The sequence below is a fragment of the Scyliorhinus canicula genome, chromosome 8, assembly GCF_902713615.1.
Source record: "Scyliorhinus canicula chromosome 8, sScyCan1.1, whole genome shotgun sequence".
In the NCBI taxonomy this organism is placed as follows: domain Eukaryota; kingdom Metazoa; phylum Chordata; class Chondrichthyes; order Carcharhiniformes; family Scyliorhinidae; genus Scyliorhinus; species Scyliorhinus canicula.
The window spans coordinates 166117054-166137434 of NC_052153.1; the positions used below are offsets into that span (position 1 = coordinate 166117054).

Consider the following 20381-nt stretch of genomic DNA (forward strand, 5'->3'; position numbering starts at 1 on the left):
AGGATGTTTCTCGGCGCTCCGTGCACTGGGAAACACCCGGTTAATCACTCGCGATATGGGTCTCTATCCCCATTCAGATTGATCTGAACTAACATAGAAAGCACCATGGGAAGGAGAGGGGCTGTTGGGGTGGACTAAGATGTCACTGACGGAAAAGACCCTTGGGAATGCTTAAAGCAGAGATGATGTATTTATTTAAGGCATCATGCTGGAGGTGGTGAAAATCATGGTATAGATCAGTTGAACATGGAAGCCGGTGGGTTGGAAGGTGATTCTGGGAGAAAGGGATAGACAAAAACATTGAGGGCCCGAACAACCATGGCGGGAGGTTGATGAAGAACAAAAACATATCAGAAGCGCTGGTGTGGAAGATGGCAGCATCATAACTGATGCAACAGAAAGGATGGAACTGGGAGAAGCAGGGGCATGAGGAAGTGTAGTTGAGGGAGCCGCGCCAATCAATAGGCTCAGCGAATATCCTATCCCCAGAACTAGAGAAAGGGAAGCTTCAGGGATAGAACATGTGTAGGTGAGAGAAGGGTGGAAATTGAAAGCAAAATTGATGACATTTTCTAGCTCCGAGCAAGAACAGCAAACATCACCAATGCAGTCATCAATGTAGTGGGGGGGGGAAAGGGGGGTTAAGGGAGCCTGAGTAAAATTTGAATGAGGAATATTCCACAGATCTCACAAAGAGCATATTGCTTGGACCTATGTGGGTCCAACACCCTGTTGGACACCCATCATTTGGAGGGAACGAGGTTCATAGAACCATGGAAGGAGGTTATTGGCTTGTTTTGGTTTGCTGGCTCTCTGCAAAACCAAATCAGCTATTTGGACTCCTCAGCCCTTTTCCCCGTAGTCATGGATTTTTTTTTTTGCGAGATAATTATTCAGTACCCTTTGAAAACCACACTGAATTTGCCTCCATCACACACTCAGGTACTGAATTCCAATTGCTGCCTAAAATTAATTTCCTCATGTCACCTTTCCACATTACACATTTTTCTACCACTGTCTATCCCAAGCCTACCTTAATTGGTCAATATATGTGTTGGGATACCTACATCTCCATGCACTATAAGAATGGCCAGATCCATTTTCTTATAAATAGGTTGCAAGCCATTTCCTCACTGTGCAAACCGGACACCAAAATAGGACACATGAAAGCTATTAAGCAGATTAATGGCTACTCTTGTCAGATTATTGCTTGCTGTGAATCATGCATACTCACAAATGAGCCAAAGGCTTTCACATCACGATCTGAAAAAAGCCCAATCTACCTCCGTTTACCCTGGAAGGGTAAGGTATCTCAAAAATTCGAGCAACAGGTAAAACTAGCAATTTCATGTTGATGCTATACAGTAGCAATATATTTGAGCAACAGGTAAAGCTAGCAGTTTCATGTTGATGCTATACAGTAGCAATATGAGTGGTATTTTGCACTAGAAGAATGCTGCCATCAAGTCACAAAGACGCTCTGCCTCCATGCAAATAAGCAATGTGGTGAATGAATTTTAATGCAGGTGTGATGTCAGGTATGTGGCCATACCCAGCAACTGGCGACAGATTGTATCAAACAGCATAACCTCTTGGGTGTTCAAAAGAGGCAAAGTACTTTGTTATGACGCCCTGGGCTAGTGCACGGTCAATTCCACTCCCTAAGGCCCCTGAGTCCCAATATAAATGAATTAACCAATAATTCATATATATATATTCTGAGATCTTTGACCCTCCAATGACTTCCAGGCACCAGATTTGTAAGTAAAACTTAATAACTTTATTTATAACAAGAAAAGAGTTAAATATGTATTGGTGATAATAGAACAATGGTCTGCTAATCAATTTATTCCCCTTTCACCGTCCCACCCTCTAACCACGCACACACAAGACAGACTCACAGTGGGGAAGAGAAGGATAAAAATATTGGGAATAAAATTTGGAATGAAAGATGAGTTTTTTCGCTGCTGAGGCTGTAGTGTTTGTAGTAGGCGATCTTCTCTGGATGCAAAAGACACTGGTTGGATCGGACCTTCTAGTTTGTACCTTCAATTAAGAACCCGCAGGCTATAGAATTTCTTCTGATCAGTCACTTTCACTTGACTGACCTCCAGCAGATTGGCTCTCAGTCTCACTGAGACGATATTAGAATTCTCTGGCTGAGAATTTAAAAGGTGGTTTTCCGTCCATTCAACCTCCCAAACTCTGGCTTGCTCTTTCTGCTTGACAGGACTAATTGTAGTGGAGAGATAGAGGAAAATGGTCTTTTCTTCAAGACATCTAGAGATCTAAGGAGAGATATCAGACTGGGCTTTCTCAGCCTTTCAAACAGGGGTTAAGCTTTCACAGGTGGCCTACAGAGAGACACTGTTTGCAGCTTTTTAAATCAGAAATTTAAATTTCACAGGCTGGCTGGAAAGCGTTTTAAAACTAGCCTTAGTTAATAGAGAGAGTCCAAACTTGTGTACCTGCTGTTCCCCTGGGCTAAGCAGAACTGAACACAAAATGAAACCTGCCTTGCCAGAATCTTCTGGAATTCTCTACCAATCAAAATCAAGAACCACTCGAGACCCAGGATTCTTAAAAAGTTGATTGGCTGCTGGCCAAGTCCATCAAAAAGTCACATTACCGGACCATGCCAAATAACACACTGTACTGAAGAGATTTCTTCGACCAGACCACGTAGCACCATGGGGGGGGGGGGGGGGGGGGGGGGGGTTCGGTAATCATCCAGATACAAATGTTAAAAACCAAAAAGGACAGAAATTATAAAGGAAAACAAGGAGACTGCCGAGAGGTTCCTTACAGCTTACTTTACCAGCCTATGCTTACAAAACGTGGAACATAATGAGCCATAACGTCCAAGCTCCACAGCGTTGTACTGGCGAGGTACCACAGAGATGCATTGCGGATTACCGGTTGGAGGTTCTCCAGTGAGGCGTGCATTGCCCAGAAGTGCAATCTTCCTCAGTGCAATTGTGTACACTGGAATCATCCGAAAAATATGATTTAAATTGCAAACTTCAGATGGCTTAATCTGCGTTACACCAATAGTTACCAAACAACATTAGAAGAATTAAAACTCTTCTAACTTCTGGGTAACAATTGCACAGACCCAAACCAAACCTCAAGACTCCTTCCAGCCTCACCCTCCTTGAGACCCAGTCCATACTCTCCTCTTTTACACCCCCCCCCCCCCCCCCAACCCCGCAAATCTTCTCGAGGCCTCACTCTCCCACCCCCAAATCCCGCAAACTTACCTTATATCGTTCTCCCTGGCCCATCATGGTCCCTTAAACTAACCTGATTTACGGCAGCTAGTGCTGTATAAAAGGGGACATGACGTCCTTGCCTTCAGTGGGATACACTACCCGACAGGCTGCACTACCCGGATCCCTCCCAGCCTGAGTCGGAAGTTTGGGCAAGACCAAATTTCGGGAAGTAACTGGGAATCCATCGCTGATTGACACTCCGAGGAAGTTCAGGCCCAGTGTTTATTGTGATTCTGCGAATTGATGCTTTCTGAATATACTGTGTACTAAGAATTACACTAACAACCAATTTAAGATTATCAGTCGAGCTCACAGTCAGGTGCACTATATTCATATGCAGGCAAAAGAAACGTGTCCAGGCATTGTGAATTTTTTTGAATTAAACAAAAATGTGGGGGACAATAATTCCCTGATGCATTTTACATGGCAATGCGTTGACTTGCCAACCAATCAGCACCATTTTCTCATGCAACATAAATTGTTGCCCCCGTTGAAATTTGCCATTCTTGCATCTATCCTGATGACTGCAAGATGAAACTTTTGACAGCATGTTTCTCTTTTCATGAATTGTTTCTCCATCAGAAAATGGAGAGTTATTGATCTTTAACCCGAGCTCAGTTCCAGTGCAGGTTTTGAACATAAAATTGACCCCTTTTTTAAAATTACAGGTGCTACATAGAACAGTACAGCACAGAACAGGCCCTTCGGCCCTCAATGTTGTGCCGAGCCATGATCACCCTACTCAAACCCACGTATCCACCCTATACCCGTAACCACCCCCCCCCCCCCCCCCCCCCTTACATTTATTTTTTTGGGACACTACGGGCAATTTAGCATGGCCAATCCACCTAACCCGCACATCTTTGGACTGTGGGAGGAAACCGGAGCACCCGGAGGAAACCCACGCACACACGGGGAGGACGTGCAGACTCCACACAGACAGTGACCCAGCCGGGAATCGAACCTGGGACCCTGGAGCTGTGAAGCATTTATGCTAACCACCATGCTACCGTGCTACCATGTTCCTATCATATTATGTTTGTATTACAGGAGACAGGAGAATCCTTGATGAGTTAGTTAGAAAGAATATTAGCAAAGCTACAAATTTTATGATTTGGATTGCCCAACCAATTTAGTTGTGGGCCTGAATTATGAAATTTGTGGAGGATAAATTTAATAACAAGTTCAGGGGAAACATCCCAGGGTTTCCAGGTGTCCTGATTGTAAAGGTTTTAAAGGCTTCTGCCAGTAATAATGGGGAAAGTAGCAGCTTACAGGGAAGCTGAATTACAGCTGTGCAGAATTTTGTGTCTGAGATTCTTTCTTGTACAATGATGCTTTGTTTGTAGTTAAGCATATGCATTTACTATTAATTCTAAATTATGTTGTTGACAGAACACAGGAGATGATTGTGGAAGCAGTTTCTGAGCAGCTACTTAAGATGGATGAATGCATTCAGAAATATACAAAAGGAAAGTCTGTCCCAATACCACAAGCATTTCACTTTGAATTGCCAGAGTCAACCACTCTTACGACAGTAATATATCCTGCTGGACACAAAGAAAAAGATTTGGAACCACAACGAAAAGTAGGACTGGAATATAGATCACTTTTTCCATTTACGCAGTTTCTTCATGTGCTACTGAATGTTTTTTTTTAGTTTTAAGGGGCAATTTAGCATACCCAATCATAGAATCCCTACAGTACAGTACAGAAAGGCCATTCGGCCCATTGAGTCTGCACAGACCCTTTGAAAGACCGCCCTACCTAGGCCTAATCCCCCACCCTTTAACTCATCTTAAGGGGCAATTTAGCATGACCAGTCCATCTAACCTGCACATCTTTGGACTGTGCGAGGAAACCAGAGCACCTGGAGGAAACCCACACAGACATGGGGAGAAAGTGCAAACTTCACACAGTCACCTGAGGTAGGAATCTAACCCAAGTCTCTGGTTCTGTGAGGCAGCAATGCTAACCACTGAGCCACCGTGCCGCCCCTTACTGAATGTTTAAATTAGCAATTTATTCTGGATTGACCCTCAATTAATGATAGTCTGTCTTTTCATCCTTTCCAGTTCAGGCTTCAATTGGTTATTCATAGGGAACCTGATTTTGCATGATGCAGTCACCCAAGTTAAAACCCATGGTATCCATATTAATTGAGTGTAATGTGTATGTGATTCCAAATTTTGAATAAAATTCCTGGAAGCAATGAAAATGCTAATTTCTGATTAGCTTCCCAAGTTTCTAAATCACTTTCCAAGCTATTTCCATCTAATTTTTCCTTTCTTGCACTCCACATGCCATGGGTTCATTACTTATTCAAATAATGAAACTTCCAAGCACTTTTGAAATAGAATCACTTTTGCTTGCTTGAAACATCAATGCCCCAACAGATAGCGTAAGTTTATTTTTGGCGATCCATCGTTCATGAATAATTATCCTCCTTGAAAGGAAGAATTTTGGCTGCAAGGCAACCCACCTGGTAACTGAGGATTATTATGGAGCCAACTCTCCATAGCAGACTTGGCGTAGCTATACCTGAGCTAAGCAGATCCGCAGCACTTAGAAATGATCTCTGTTTCACTCTCTGCAGTTGCATCTGACCTACTGAGTATTTCCAGCATTTCACTTTTTCTGTTTTCCAGCATATGCAGTATTTTGTTCTTTTAGGTCCACAGTACTGTTATCCACTTTTGCTCCTTGAATGATATTACAGTATGAAAGATTGGAGGACGAGGACTGCTTGATATTCTCTTCAGTGCAGAAGAGTAACGGGTGATTTGATCAAAGTGTTGGAAATGTTTAACTGATGTGATGGTAGTGAATCAAGTACAGGAAGACATATCTTAAAATTAGAGTTAGCTCATTCAGGATTGGAACCAGGAAGTTCTTTTTCACGCAGATCAGTAGAAATCTGGCAATCTTGTCAACACCCACCCCCCTTCCAAAAGACTGGATAGTGAGACATTTAGAGCTGTCAAGACTGAGATGGATAGATTGTTGTTGGGTAAAGATACCAAGAGAAATGAGCAAAGGATAAAGAGCTGAGTTATAGATCAACAATCATCTAATTGAATGGCAGACTAGGCTTGAGGGACTGAGTAACCTACTTCTGTCCCTAAGAGACTGGGAATGTACCATCCTGGCTCCAGATCTAGCTGTTTGTAAGGCAATACCCGAACAGATAGAGTGATGCTGGCTGCATTAATGGCAGGAAATTTCCGTGCTGACTGGCTGCATGGATTAAGCTCCAGCAGTAACCATGCAAGTACTTGATAGGTTTCTAAGTCTTGGCATTGGACAGTATTCTTGCTGTACTTTGATAAGTGGGATGTATCCTTTTAGGAATTTGCAATGGGTAAATAGAAACTCCACCTTTATGGGAACATAGAACATAGAACATTCCAGCGCAGTACGGCCTTCGGCCCTCGATGAAATTGTGACATCATCCACTTGGATTGAAAGGGATAAATCAGAGTTTTTCTAAATGATGAAAATGTAGAAACATTAAAGGTCCAGTCCAAATAAACTTGACTCATGTGCAGAGATCGTTAAAGTACCATGGTCAAATAGAGAAAGTACCCCAAAAGACTAATGGAATACCTGTCTTTTGCAGTGTAGATTACCTGGCCTCCAAGAGTTAAATTATGAATAGAATTTTCTTTTCATTCATTGGGTATGGGTGTCGCTGGCTGGGCCAGCATTCATTGCCCATCCCCAATTACCCATGAGAACATGCGCTGATCCTACCCCCTTGAACTGCTGCAGTGCATGTGTTGTAGGCACACCCATAACAGCTGTAAGGAAGGGAATTCCAGGATTTTCATTCAGAAACAGTGAAGGAACGGTGATATAGTTCCAAGTCAATGCGGTGTGAGGCTTGGAGGGGAAAGTTGATGATGTTGTTCACTTGCAACTCCTTCAAGGTTTGAAAGGGTCCTGTCAAAGGAGCCAAGGAGGTTCTGCAGTGTATCTTAGTAGCTGGTATAAATGAAATGAAATTAAAATCGCTTACTGCGTGTCAATGGTGGGGGGAGCCGTGTATTTGTTAAGGTGATGAATGGGTTGCGAAGCAAGTGGGCTGCTTTATCCTGGCTGTTGGAGATCTTCTTGAGTGTTGGAGTTGCACTAATCAAGGCGAGTAGAGAGTATTCCATCACATTCCTGACTTGTGCCTAGTAGATAGTTGACAAACTTTGCAGAATCGGGTGAGTTACTCGCTGCAAAATCCTAGCCTCTGATTTGCTCATGTAATTATAGCAGTTTCAGGTCAATTGATTTTTTTCATTCATTTGTGGGATCTGGGTGTTGCTGGTAAGGCCACCACTTATTACCTGTCCCTAGTTGCACTTCAAGGTTTTGGCCGAGCGGCAGTGAAGGAACGGCGATTCATTTCCAAGTCGGGGTGGTGAGCGCCTTGGAGGGCAGCCTCCAGGTGGTGGGGTTCCCAAGATCTGTTGCTCTTGTCCTTCTGGATGGTAGTGGTCGTGGGTTTGGAAGGTGCTACCTAAGGAATCTTGGCAAGTTACTGCAGTGCATTTTGTAGATGGTACACATGGCTGCCACCATTTTTCGGTGGTGGAGGGATTGAATATTTGGGAAGGGGTAGCAATCAAACAGGCTGCTTTGTGGCATGAATGTAACTTGCCACTTGTCAGCCCAAGCCTGTATATTGTTCAGGTCTTGCTGCATTTGTGTTCGGTATGACTCCAGTCAGTGGAATGCTATCCCCTCCTTCACATGGACTCAAGTTTTGCTAGGACACCTTTATGCCACACTTGGCCAAATGCTACCTTGATCTCCAGGACAATCACTCTCACCTCACCTCTGGAGTTCCGCTCTTGTATTTGTGTTTAGACCTAGAGGCCTTGACAGAATCCAAACTGAGCGTCAGTGAGCAGTTTATTGCTGCACAACTGCCAGTTGGTATCACTTCGATGACCCGTTCCATCATTTTGTGATCATTGACAGTAGAGACCGACGGGACACGAATTGGCTGTATTGGATTAGTTATTTTTATGGACAGAGTATACCCGCATAATTTTCCACATTTCCAGGTAGATGCCAGTGCTGTGGCTGCACTGGAGCACCTTGGCTTGGGTATTTCTGGGGCACAAAGTCTTCAGTACATTTCCTGGAATATTGGCAAAGCCCTAAACCTTTGCAGTATCTAGTGCCTGCAGCCACTTCTTGATATCAAGGGGATGAATCGAGTTGACTGAAGACTGGCACCTGCGTTGCTAAGGACCTCAGGAGGCCGAGATAAATTATTAATTTGGCACTTCTGGCTGAAGATAGTTGTAAATGCTTCAGCCTTGTCTTTTGAACTGATGCACTGGGCTACCTCGTCATTGAGTCTGGGGGAATTTGTGGGGCCCTCTCATCTCGTTCGTTGTTTAATTGTCCGCTACCATTCAGGACTGGCTTTGGCACGACCAGTCATAGTGGATGCAAAATATTAACTCTGGTTCTCTTTCCACAAATGCTGCCAGATCTGTTGAGTTTTTCAATCATTTTCTATTTTTATTTCAAATTTCCAGGATCCATGGCATTTGCATTTATTTTAGAGCTGAAGATGTGATCCACTGGGTGTGGGAACTCGTAGCTTGCTGCTTCTGCTGCTTGACATATAAGTAGTCCTGTGTTGTGCCTTCAAGTTGACAGCTCATTTTTAGGTATGCCTGACACTGCTCCAGGCATGTCCACCTCCACTCTTCAATGAATCAAATGGGTTGAACCCCCAACATTTAGATAATAGTATGGGTATGCTGGGCCATGAAGTTGCAGATTATAGTTGAATACTATTTTGCTGCTGCTGATGGCCCATTGCACCTCAAGGATACCCAGATTTGAGTTTCTAGATCTGTCTGAAATCTATCCATTTTAGCATCGTGGTAGTGCCAAAAAACACAACGGAGGGTATCCTCAATGTGAGTATGGGATTTAATCTCGACAAAAAGTACTGTAGTGGTCACTCTAGCCAGTACTGTAATGGACAGATGCTTCTGTGACAGGTAGATTGTTGAGGATGAGGGCAAGTAGGTTTTTCCCTCTTGTTGTTCCCTCACCATCTGCTGAAGTTCCAGTCTAGAAGCTGTGCCCCTTAGGACTCACTTGCTCGGTCAGTAGTGTTGCTACAAGCTACTCTTGTTGATGAACATTGACGTACCCCTTGAGGAGTGCATTCTGCCTTCTTGCCATCCTCGGTGCTTCTCCCAATTTGTGTTCAACGTAAAGAAGTACTGATTATCAACTGGAGGGTGTGTCGGCAGCAGTAGGTGGTAATCGGGAAATTTCCTTGCCCATGTTTCATCTGATGTCATGCAAGCTCATGGGATCCAGAGGCAATGGTGCGAACTCCAGGCAGCTCCCTCCCAACTGCATACCACTGTGTATCAGCTCTGGTGGGTCTGTTTTTTTTGGAGGGGCAAGACATACCCAGGGATGGTGGTGTCCAGGCATTGTCTATAATGTATGATTGCTGAGTATGACTATGTTTTATTCATTTGGTACAAACCTCGGGATGTTATTAAGGAGGACTTTACATGTTTGATGGGACTGGATTTGCTGTTGTCGTTTCCCGTGGCTAAATTGATGCCAGGCTGATATCCAGTTTAATTTCTTTCTGTAGGCTTCGTAGCAGTACAAAGGTCATTCCAGAGGGCATTTAAGGGCCAATCACATTGCTGAGGGTCTGGAGTCACATGTAGGCCAGTCCAGCTAAGGCTGGCAGATTTCCTTTCTTGAAGGACATTTGTGAACCAAATGGACTTTTATGACAATTGGCAATGGGTTTGTGATCACCATTAGACTAGCTTTTAATTACATATTTATTAATTGAATTTAAATCACACCAGCTGCCGTGGTGAAGTTGTGTCCCCAGGACATTAACCTAGGTCTCTGAATTATTTGTCCAGTGGCATTACCATTATACAACCACATCCCCTAAATTACACAATTGAAGGTGCAATTCCTTGGAATTTAGAATGTTAAGGAATGATTTGGTTCATGTTAACCAGATATTTAGAGGAACAGATACATATTTGAAAGTAAAAGGACATTCTAACAAAGAGGATAGAATGGAACTACAATATGGATTTATTTTTTACAGTTTATGTTCTTCTGCTTCGGCAGGTGGAAGTAATTTTCAATATTCTCAGGGTCCATAGTGTCAGTAGCTGCCAATTATGTGGTTATTAGAATAAGCAGTACAGTTCATTTTGCCTGTGTGTATATTTTATACATTAACGCAGTCAATCTTAAATGTATTAAGAAAGATATTGCAGAAATTAGAACTTTGTGGAATTTATTGATTGTACTCTTAGATTAGGATATTCATGGCATGACCCAAAGACCTTATGAAGTCATCGGATTAAAATGTTACCTTTTTTTCTTGAATATTACAGGAATTACATGCCAAACTTGGCCTAGGAGATAAACCCTTCTTGCGCCGACCCATGGCGTATGATTTTCCAAATGATGATTTGCTAAATAAGTATGTGAAAACTGTACACAAGTATATTCCAATTCCCAGCACTGACGAATTTGAGGTACATGCCTAAATTTACAATCGGAATATCCGCAATAGCCATTTGTAGTTACAAGCATTTTTATGATGCATAACTATGCCAAAGCATAACTTAATTATCTGTATTTGAAACGTTGAGTTTACATATATTTTACATTTACTTTGGAATAGGTTTATGTCGTGCACGGATCATATACCTTTCATCATTACTTGCAAGATGATATAAATGACAGCGGATGGGGTTGCGCATATCGTTCTTTGCAAACCATCATATCCTGGTTCAGATATCAGGGATACATCGATATCCCTATACCAACACATGAGAAGATCCAAAAGGTTTGAGTATCCTTTCGCATTACTGTCAATACTGTTCACCGTTTTCTATGCTTTTAGAACTTATTCAATAGGAATCCTATTTTATGCCACACAGTTTTAGTGAAAAAAAAATGTTCAGGAGCCATGTAAGACAACGCACTAATAAATTTGTTTTCAAGAAGAATTTATTTGCTGTTTGATTGAATAATTGAAGCCCTAACATATCCAATTACATCTATGGTGTAATGGCAGTGAACGATAGAGCCATTGTAGTTTGGTGGGATCATGACCAATTCCCAATTGTGTTAAGTGCCCAAATTGTCTCTTAACATGTAGATACCAATTACTTAGAACTAAGAAAGAGGTTTTGCTGAGAGAGTATGAGCAGCTAGGTGCTAAATTAAAGTGTAGAATTAAAAAGATAATCTCCGAATCGCTACATGAGCCATGAGAAAATTGGCATAGGGTAACTAAGGGGAGCGAGTCGAATACGTAGCTCAAAGACTGGTGTGGGACATATAGGTTTTGACACATGTGGAAGAGGGAGCTGTACCATTCAGGAACCCTTCAGCTTAACCATACTGGGAGCAATGCCCTAGAGAGTTGTATAATTAGGGCTGTGGAAAGGGCTTTAAACTAAATAGTGTAGAGTTCATGCAAGGGGAGATATTGAAAGCTGAAGAGAGAGAACAAGGCAGTATTGCAGGTTAACAATGAGTGTATTGGGTGTGACAGGTAGGGGCAGAGCATACAAGCTTAAGATTATGCCATCAAATAAAGTCAGAGTTGGCAAAGGTGAAAAGATAGAATTAAAGGGTCTTTATCTGAATACTTACAGCATTTGAAGCAAGATGGATGAATTGGTAGCACAATAGAAATAAATGAGTATGATAGGATAGCCATTACAAGAACATGGTTGTAAGGTGGCCAAGACTGAGACCTGAATATTCAAGATATTTTGACGTGTCAGAACGCCTGGAAGAAATGAAAAGATGGTGGTTTAGATTTGTTAATAAAGGATGAAAACGATGGATAATGAGAAATATTCTCGGTTAGAAGATCAAGACCCAAAATCGGTTTAAGTGGAAATAAGGAATAGAAAACAAAAGAAACCATTGGTGAGTAGAACAAAGAAAATTACAGCACAGGAACAGGCCCTTCGGCCCACCCAGCCTGCGCCGATCCAGATCCTTTATCTAAACCTGTCCCCTATTTTCCAAGGTCTACTTCCCTCTGTTCCCCGCCAGTTCATATATCTGTCTAGATGCATCTTAAATTATGCTATCGTGCCCGCCTCCACCACCTCCGCTGGCAAAGCGTTCCAGGTACCCACCACCCTCTGCGTAAAAAACTTTCCACGCACATCTGCCTTAAACTTTCCCCCTCTCACCTTGAAATCGTGACCCCTTGAATTGACACCCCCAATCTTGGAAAAAGCTTGTTGCTATCCACCCTGTCCATACCTCTCATAATTTTGTAGACCTCAATCAGGTCCCCCCTCAATCTCCGTCTTTCCAACGAAAAAAATCCTAATCTACTCAACCTTTCTTCATAGCTAGCACCCTCCATACCAGGCAACATCCTGGTGAACCTCCACTGCACCCTCTCTAAAGCATCCACATCCTTCTGGTAATGTGGCGACCAGAACTGCACGCAGTATTCCAAATGTGGCCTAACCAAAGTCCTATACAACTGTAACATGACCTGCCGACTCTTGTACTCAATACCCCGTCCGATGAAGGCAAGCATGCTGTATGCCTTCTTGACCACTCTATCAACCTGCGTTGCCACCTTCAGGGTACAGTGGACCTGAACTCCCAGATCTCTCTGTACATCAATTTTCCCCAGGACACTTCCATTGACCATATAGTCCGCTCTTGAATTAGATCTTTCAAAATGCATCACCTCGCATTTGCCTGGATTGAACTCCATCTGCCATTTCTCTGCCCAATTCCCCAATCTATCTATATTTTGCTGTATTCTCTGACAGCCCGCCTCGCTATCTGCAACTCCACCAATCTTACTATCATCTGCAAACTTGCTAATCAGACCACCTATACCTTCCTCCAGATCATTTATGTATTTCACAAACAACAGTGGTCTGAGCACGGATCCCTGTGGAACACCACTAGTCACCCTTCTCCATTTTGAGACACTCCCTTCCACCACTACTCTCGGTCTCCTGTTACCCAGCCAGTTCTTTATCCATCTAGCTAGTACACCCTGAACCCCATTCGACTTCACTTTTTCCACCAACCTGCCATGGGAAACTTTATCAAACGCCTTACTGAAGTCCATGTATATGACATCTACAGCCCTTCCCTCATCAATTAACTTTGTCACTTCCTCAAAGAATTCTATTAGGTTTGTAAGACCTTCCCTGCACAAAACCATGCTGCCTATCTCTGATAAGTCTATTTTCTTCCCGATGTGAATAGATCCTATCCCTCAGTATCTTCTCCAACAGTTTGCCTACTACTGACGTCAAGCTCACAGGTCTATAATTCCCTGGATTATCCCTGCTACCCTTCTTAAACAAAGGGACAACATTAGCAATTCTCCAGTCCTCCGGGACCTCACCCGTGCTCAAGGATGCTGCAAAGATATCTGTTAAGGCCCCAGCTATTTCGACCCTCGCTTCCCTCAGTAACCTGGGATAGATCCCATCCGGTCCTGGGGACTTGTCTACCTTAATGTCTTTTAGAATACCCAAAACCTCCCCCTTCCATATGACGACTTGACCTAGAGTATTTAAACATCCATCCCTAGCCTCAACATCTGTCATGTCCCTCTCCTTGGTGAATACCGATGCAAAGAATCTCACCCATTTCCTCTGACTCCACGCATAAATTCCCTCTTTTGTCTTTGAGTGGGCCAATCCTTTCTTTAGTTACCATCTTGCTCCTTATATACGAATAAAAGGCTTTGGGATTTTCCTTAACCCTGTTAGCCAAAGATATTTCATGACCCCTTTTAGCCCTCTTTATTGCGCGTTTGAGATTCGTCCTACTTTCCCGATATTCCTCCAAAGCTTCATCAGTTTTGAGTTGCCTCAATCTTATGTATGCTTCCTTTTTCATTTTAGCTAGTCTCACAATTCCATGGTTCCCTAATCTTGCCATTTCTATCCCTCATTTTCACAGGGACATTTCTGTCCTGCACTCTAATCAACCTTTCCTTAGAAGACTCCCACATTTCAAATGTGGATTTACCATTAAACAGCTGCTCCCAGTCCACATTCCCTAGCTCCTGCCGAATTTTGTTATACTCTGCCTTTCCCCAATTTATCATTCTTCCTTTAGGACCACTCTCGTCTTTGTCCATGAGTATTCTAAAACTTACGGAACTGTGATCGCTATTCCCAAAGTAATCACCGACTGAAACTTCAACCACCTGGCCGGGATCATTCCCCAATACCAGGTCCAGTATGGCCCCTTCCCGAGTTGGACTATTTACATACTGCTGTAAAAAACTCTCCTGGATGCTCCTTACAAACTCTGCTCCATCTACTCCTCCAACACTACACGAGTCCCATTCAATGTTGGGGAAGTTAAAATCTCCCATCACAACCACCCTATTGCTCCTACATTTTTCTATAATCTGTCTGCATATTTGTACCTCTACTTCATGCTTGCTTTTGAGAGGCCTGTAGTAAAGTCCCAACAATGTTACTGCACCCTTCCTATTTCTTAGCTCTACCCATATTGCCTCAGTGCTCAAATCCTCCATAGTGCCCTCCTTAATCACAGCTGTGATATAATCTCTGACTAGTAATGCAACTCCTCCACCCCTTCTACCTCCCTCTCTATCCCTCCTGGAGCATCTATACCCTGGGATATTCAGTTGCCAGTCCTGCCCTTCCCTCAACCAAGTCTCAGTAATACCAATAGCATCATATTCCCAGCTACTAATCCAAGCCCTAAATTCATCTGCCTTACCTGCTACACTTCTTGCATTAAAACAAATGCACCTCAGACCACCTGTCCCTTTGCGTTCATCATCTCTTCCCTGTCTACTCTTCCCCTTAGTCACATTGAGTTTATTATCTAGTACCTTACTGGCTTTAGTTGCTGCCTCTTTACTGACCTCTAATTTCCTAATCTGGTTCCTATCCCCCTGCCACATTAGTTTAAAACCTCCCCAACAGTAATAGTTTATCAGCTCCTAAGTACCCACACAGTAAGACAAAGTATAACAACAAATAATAGGAGTTTCCAAGAAAGGCGCTGCAATAATCCAGTGACTTTAATCTTCATATCGATTAGACAAATCGAATTGGCAAGGTAGCTTGGAGAATGAGTTCATGGAGTGTTGTCGGGATAGTTTCTTAGAATAATGTTTTCAGGAACCTATCGGGGAATAGGCAATCTTGGACTTGGTAATGCGTGATAAGACAGGATTGATTAAATATTTCATAGTAAAGGATCATTAGGCAAGAGTGATCATGATGGAATTTTATATTAAGTTTGAGAGTGAAAAATATGAATCAATAACTTGTGTCTTATACTTCAATAAAGGCAATTACAATGGGTACATGAAGACAGAGTTGGCTAAAGTGGGCAGAGTAAATAGGTTAAAAAGGAAGATGATAGAGAATCTGTTGCAGACAATTAAAGAGGTATTCCCGTAACTCTCAAAGATGTATTCTATTGAGGAAGAAAGACTCCCATCAAAAGGATGCATACTCCATGACTAGCTAAGGAAGTCGAGGGTGATTTCAAATCGAAAAATAAAGATTAGGACCATTTTAGAGACAAGCAAGGGATGACTTAAAATACTAAAGAGGGAGAAATTGGAGTATGAGAGAAAACTAACAGGAAATATAAGAACAGGCAATAAAGCTTCTACAAGCACATAAAAAGCTAAATTTATATTACGTAGAAACATGGAAAATAGGAGCAGGAGGAGGCCATTCAGCCTTCTAAATCTATTCCACCATTCATTATGTTCATGGCTGACCATCAAACTCTATAGCCTGATCCCGCCTTCCCCCAATATCCTTAGATCCCTTTCACCCAAGTGCTGTATCTAACCACTTCTTGAAAGCAGATTTTTTGATTTAATAGAAAAGTTTCTAAGTATGACAGCGAGCGAGAACTGCACGAGCTTCCCGACACTCGGCCTGGCTAGGCAATCACCAGAATGAAACATTAATTCGTCCACTTAACGAGACCCCATGGGCTTCACGCCACAATGACTGTCCCGCCAGCTGATTTACTCGCCAGCCCCCTGCTAACAAGGGAGCGCAGCACTTAAACCGCTCCAGCACAGCCAACCCCACACAGCTCTAAGTCATATCACCGAGGAGACCAACACCACGATTCGGGGATGCCGACCAGGCCAGACGTTTTGATGCGGTTGAAATCAGATGGGCTGCTCTATTCCCCTGAGGGTCTCGGAGGGTCAGCCTCTGAAATGAAAATGAAAATCGCTTATTGTCACGAGTAGGCTTCAAATGAAGTTACTGTGAAAAGCCCCTAGTCGCCACATTCCGGCGCCTGTCTGGGGAGGCTGGTACGGGGGGTGGGGCTTTGATAGTGGTGGGAGGGCGGAGCGTTAGGGGAGAGATATGGTGGATGGGGAAGAGATGGGGAATATTGGGGGGCAGCTAGTGCTGCCTGGGAGGAAGTGGCAGCAGCCATCAGCTCGAGGAGCATCACCAGGAAGACTGGAACCCAGTGCCGTAAGAAGATCAATGACTTCCACAGGGTCGCACGGGTGGGTTGACACCGGCCCCTTGGCACCCCACCCCTCCATGTGCGCCTGGCGCCACGTCTGCCCAACACTGTTCCATTCCCCAGTCCATCCATGTCCAGCGGTGCTGCCAGTTCCCCCCCCCCCCAATAATCCCCATCTCCTCCCCATTCACCATATGAGAGTAAACTTGCTCAGAATATAAAAACAGACAGTAAAAGTTTTTACAAATATATAAGACAAAAAAAGAGTGGCTAAGGTAAATATTGGTCCTTTAGAGGATGATAAGGGAGTTTTAATAATGGGAAATGAGGAAATGGCTGAGGAACTGAACAGGTTTTTTGGGTCGGTCTTCACAGTGGAAGACACAAATAACATGCCAGCGACTGATAGAAATGAGGCTATGACAGGTAGCCTCTTGAGAGGCTTGTTATCACTAAGGAGGGAGTGATGGGCAAGCTAATGGGGCTAAAGGTAGACAAGTCTCCTGGCCCTGATGGAATGCATCCCAGAGTGCTAAAAGAGATGGCTAGGGAAATTGCAGATGCACTAGTGATAATTTACCGAAATTCACTAGACTCTGGGGTGGTCCCGGTGGATTGGAAATTAGCAAACGTGACGCCACTGTTTAAAAAAGGAGGTAGGCAGAAAGCAGGAAATTATAGGCCAGTGAGCTTAACTTCGGTAATAGGGAAGATGCTGGAATCTATCATCAAGGAAGAAATAGCGAGGCATCTTGATAGAAATTGTCCCATTGGGCAGACGCAGCATGGGTTCGTAAAAGGCAGGTCATGCCTAACTAATTTAGTGGAATTTTTTGAGGACATTACCAGTGCAGTAGATAACGGGGAGCCGATGGATGTGGTATATCTGGATTTCCAGAAAGCCTTTGACAAGGTGCCACACAAAAGGTTGCTGCATAAAATAAAGATGCATGGCATTAAGGGTAAAGTAGTAGCATGGATAGAGGATTGGTTAATTAATAGAAAGCAAAGAGTTGGGATAAATGGGTGTTTCTCTGGTTGGCAATCAGTAGCTAGTGGTGTCCCTCAGGGATCCGTGTTGGGCCCACAATTGTTCACAATTTACATTGATGATTTGGAGTTGGGGACCAAGGGCAATGTGTCCAAGTTTGCAGATGACACTAAGGTGAGTGGTAAAGCGAAAAGTGCAGAGGATACTGGAAGTCTGCAGAGGGATTTGGATAGGTTAAGTGAATGGGCTCGGGTCTGGCAGATGGAATACAATGTTGACAAATGTGAGGTTATCCATTTTGGTAGGAATAACAGCAAACGGGATTATTATTTAAACAATAAAATATTAAAGCATGCCGCTGTTCAGAGAGACTTGGGTGTGCTAGTGCATGAGTCACAGAAGGTTGGTTTACAAGTGCAACAGGTGATTTAGAAGGCAAATGGAATTTTGTCCTTCATTGCTAGAGGGATGGAGTTTTAAGACTAGGGAGGTTATGTTGCAATTGTATAAGGTGTTAGTGCGGCCACACCTGGAGTATTGTGTTCAGTTTTGGTCTCCTCACTTGAGAAAGGACGTACTGGCGCTGGAGGGTGTGCAGAGGAGATTCACTAGGTTAATCCCAGAGCTGAAGGGATTGGATTATGAGGAGAGGTTGAGTAGACTGGGACTGTACTCGTTGGAATTTAGAAGGATGAGGGGGGATCTTATAGAAACATTTAAAATTATGAAGGGAATAGATAGGATAGATGCGGGCAGGTTGTTTCCACTGGCGGGTGACAGCAGAACTAGGGGACATAGCCTCAAAATAAGGGGAAGTAGATTTAGGACTGAGTTTAGGAGGAACTTCTTCACCCAAAGGGTTGTGAATCTATGGAATTCCTTGCCCAGTGAAGCAGTTGAGGCTCCTTCATTACATGTTTTTAAGGTAAAGATAGATAGTTTTTTGAAGAATAAAGGGATTAAGGGTTATGGTGTTCGGGCCGGAAAGTGGAGCTGAGTTCACAAAAGATCAGCCATGATCTAATTGAATGGCGGAGCAGGCTCGAGGGGCCAGATGGCCTACTCCTGCTCCTAGTTCTTATGTTCTTATGTTCTTATATCTCTCCCCTACCGCTCCCCTCCCACCATCATCAAAACCCCACCCTCACACGATGACCGACAAGTGCAGCTCACGATGCACTCTCTGTGTCCCTGCAGGAGATGTTGGCCAACAACAGACGTGAGAGGGCCCAGATGAGCAGCGTGATGCAGGCATCAGAGTCCTCATCCCCTATGTGGAACAGGCTCTGGAGGTCGCGGGGGTGGCCGAGGACAGATCTGTCACCAATGTAGATATTGGCGTACAGCGCAGAGGTGAGGATCCACCGTCCCCCATCCAGATGACCTGTTGTTGATGCCATGCAGAATGACCCATCCCTCCCACTGGCCACATGTCCATTCTCCCGCAGGATCCTCAACCGGGTGGTTTCCCCCCCCGGTCTCCCATGAGATCACCTCAAAGGGGTGCTCCGAGGAGACCAACGTATTCGCGGCACAGCTGTCATCCCCACCACTCCACCAGCGCAGAGACAGACGCCTTGGTGGGTGACAGCAGTGGAGGTTTCTGGGGCACATTCTGATGAGCACCACACAGTTGCTGATGCGCATCAGGTGGAGGCAGGAATGCTTAGGTGAGGCAACAAGCGAAGATCTGCTTGATCCCAGGACCCATCTGAGTCCCAGTCAGACACAGCCTCTTGGAACAGGTTTACCCCGAGCTGATGCAGGTGATAGGATGCGGCCGTGATATTCAGTAGGGGATGTCAGCGACATTCCAGCAGTTCTACAGTCGACTGGCGGAGTCCCAGAGGCTACGGGCCAACACTGCTAGGGTAGCGACTGCAGTGGAGAGCCTGGTGCACAATGCCAGCAACATGAGTTGAGGTGTCAAGGCATGGTTCAGTCAGTGACAGCCATGGCTGAGTGTCTCGTCAGCATGTCCAGTCACTGGGGGGCTTGTCCCAGTCCCAGCTGGGCCTTGGTGAGGCACTACGGAGCGTGTCCTGGCCTCAGGTGGGCATTGCCGAGGCACACCAGAGCACGTCCCGGTTGCTGGATGAGGTGTCCCCGTCTCAGGTGAGCATAGCCGATGCTGCGGAACATGTCCCAGTTGCAGGTGGGCATAGATGAGGTGCTGCAGAGGAAGTTCCAGTCGCAGGTGGGTATTGCCGGGGCACTCCAGAGAATGTCCCAGTCACTGAGGAGCATTGCAGAGTGCGTTGACACCATGCTGCAGACATTGGGGAGCCATCAGGGCTGGCAGAGCTAGATGATGCAGGGGCAGCTGGGGCTCGATCTAGCTGTCCTGACGGCAGGGTGCGTGCTGCCAGCAAGTGGGCCGGGGCCCTCAGGCCCCCAGAGGATGCCCACCAGGGGCATCGAAGGCCACGGGAAGCGGTAGGCAGCAGGCTGCTTCCACCTCTAAAGTGCATCCTGGGGACACACTTAAGCGCAGCGGTAGAGCACAAGTCGAGGATCATTAAGAGGGCACGGGGTGAAGGGTGCAACCCCCAGGCACACCGCGTGCAGGCAATGGGTGTGAATGAGCACTCAGC

At 44.5% G+C, this 20381-nt stretch overlaps 1 protein-coding gene across 1 annotated transcript in view; it reads left to right on the forward strand.

The window, feature by feature from the left end:
• Nucleotides 1–20381, forward strand: part of LOC119970665 (ufm1-specific protease 2-like) — a 102736-nt gene that overhangs the window by 45300 nt on the left and 37055 nt on the right. The window contains exons 6-8 of the mRNA XM_038805650.1: nt 4668–4860; nt 10682–10825; nt 10975–11139. Coding sequence (XP_038661578.1) covers nt 4668–4860; nt 10682–10825; nt 10975–11139 — 502 coding nt within the window. The remainder of the gene's footprint in view (nt 1–4667; nt 4861–10681; nt 10826–10974; nt 11140–20381) is intronic.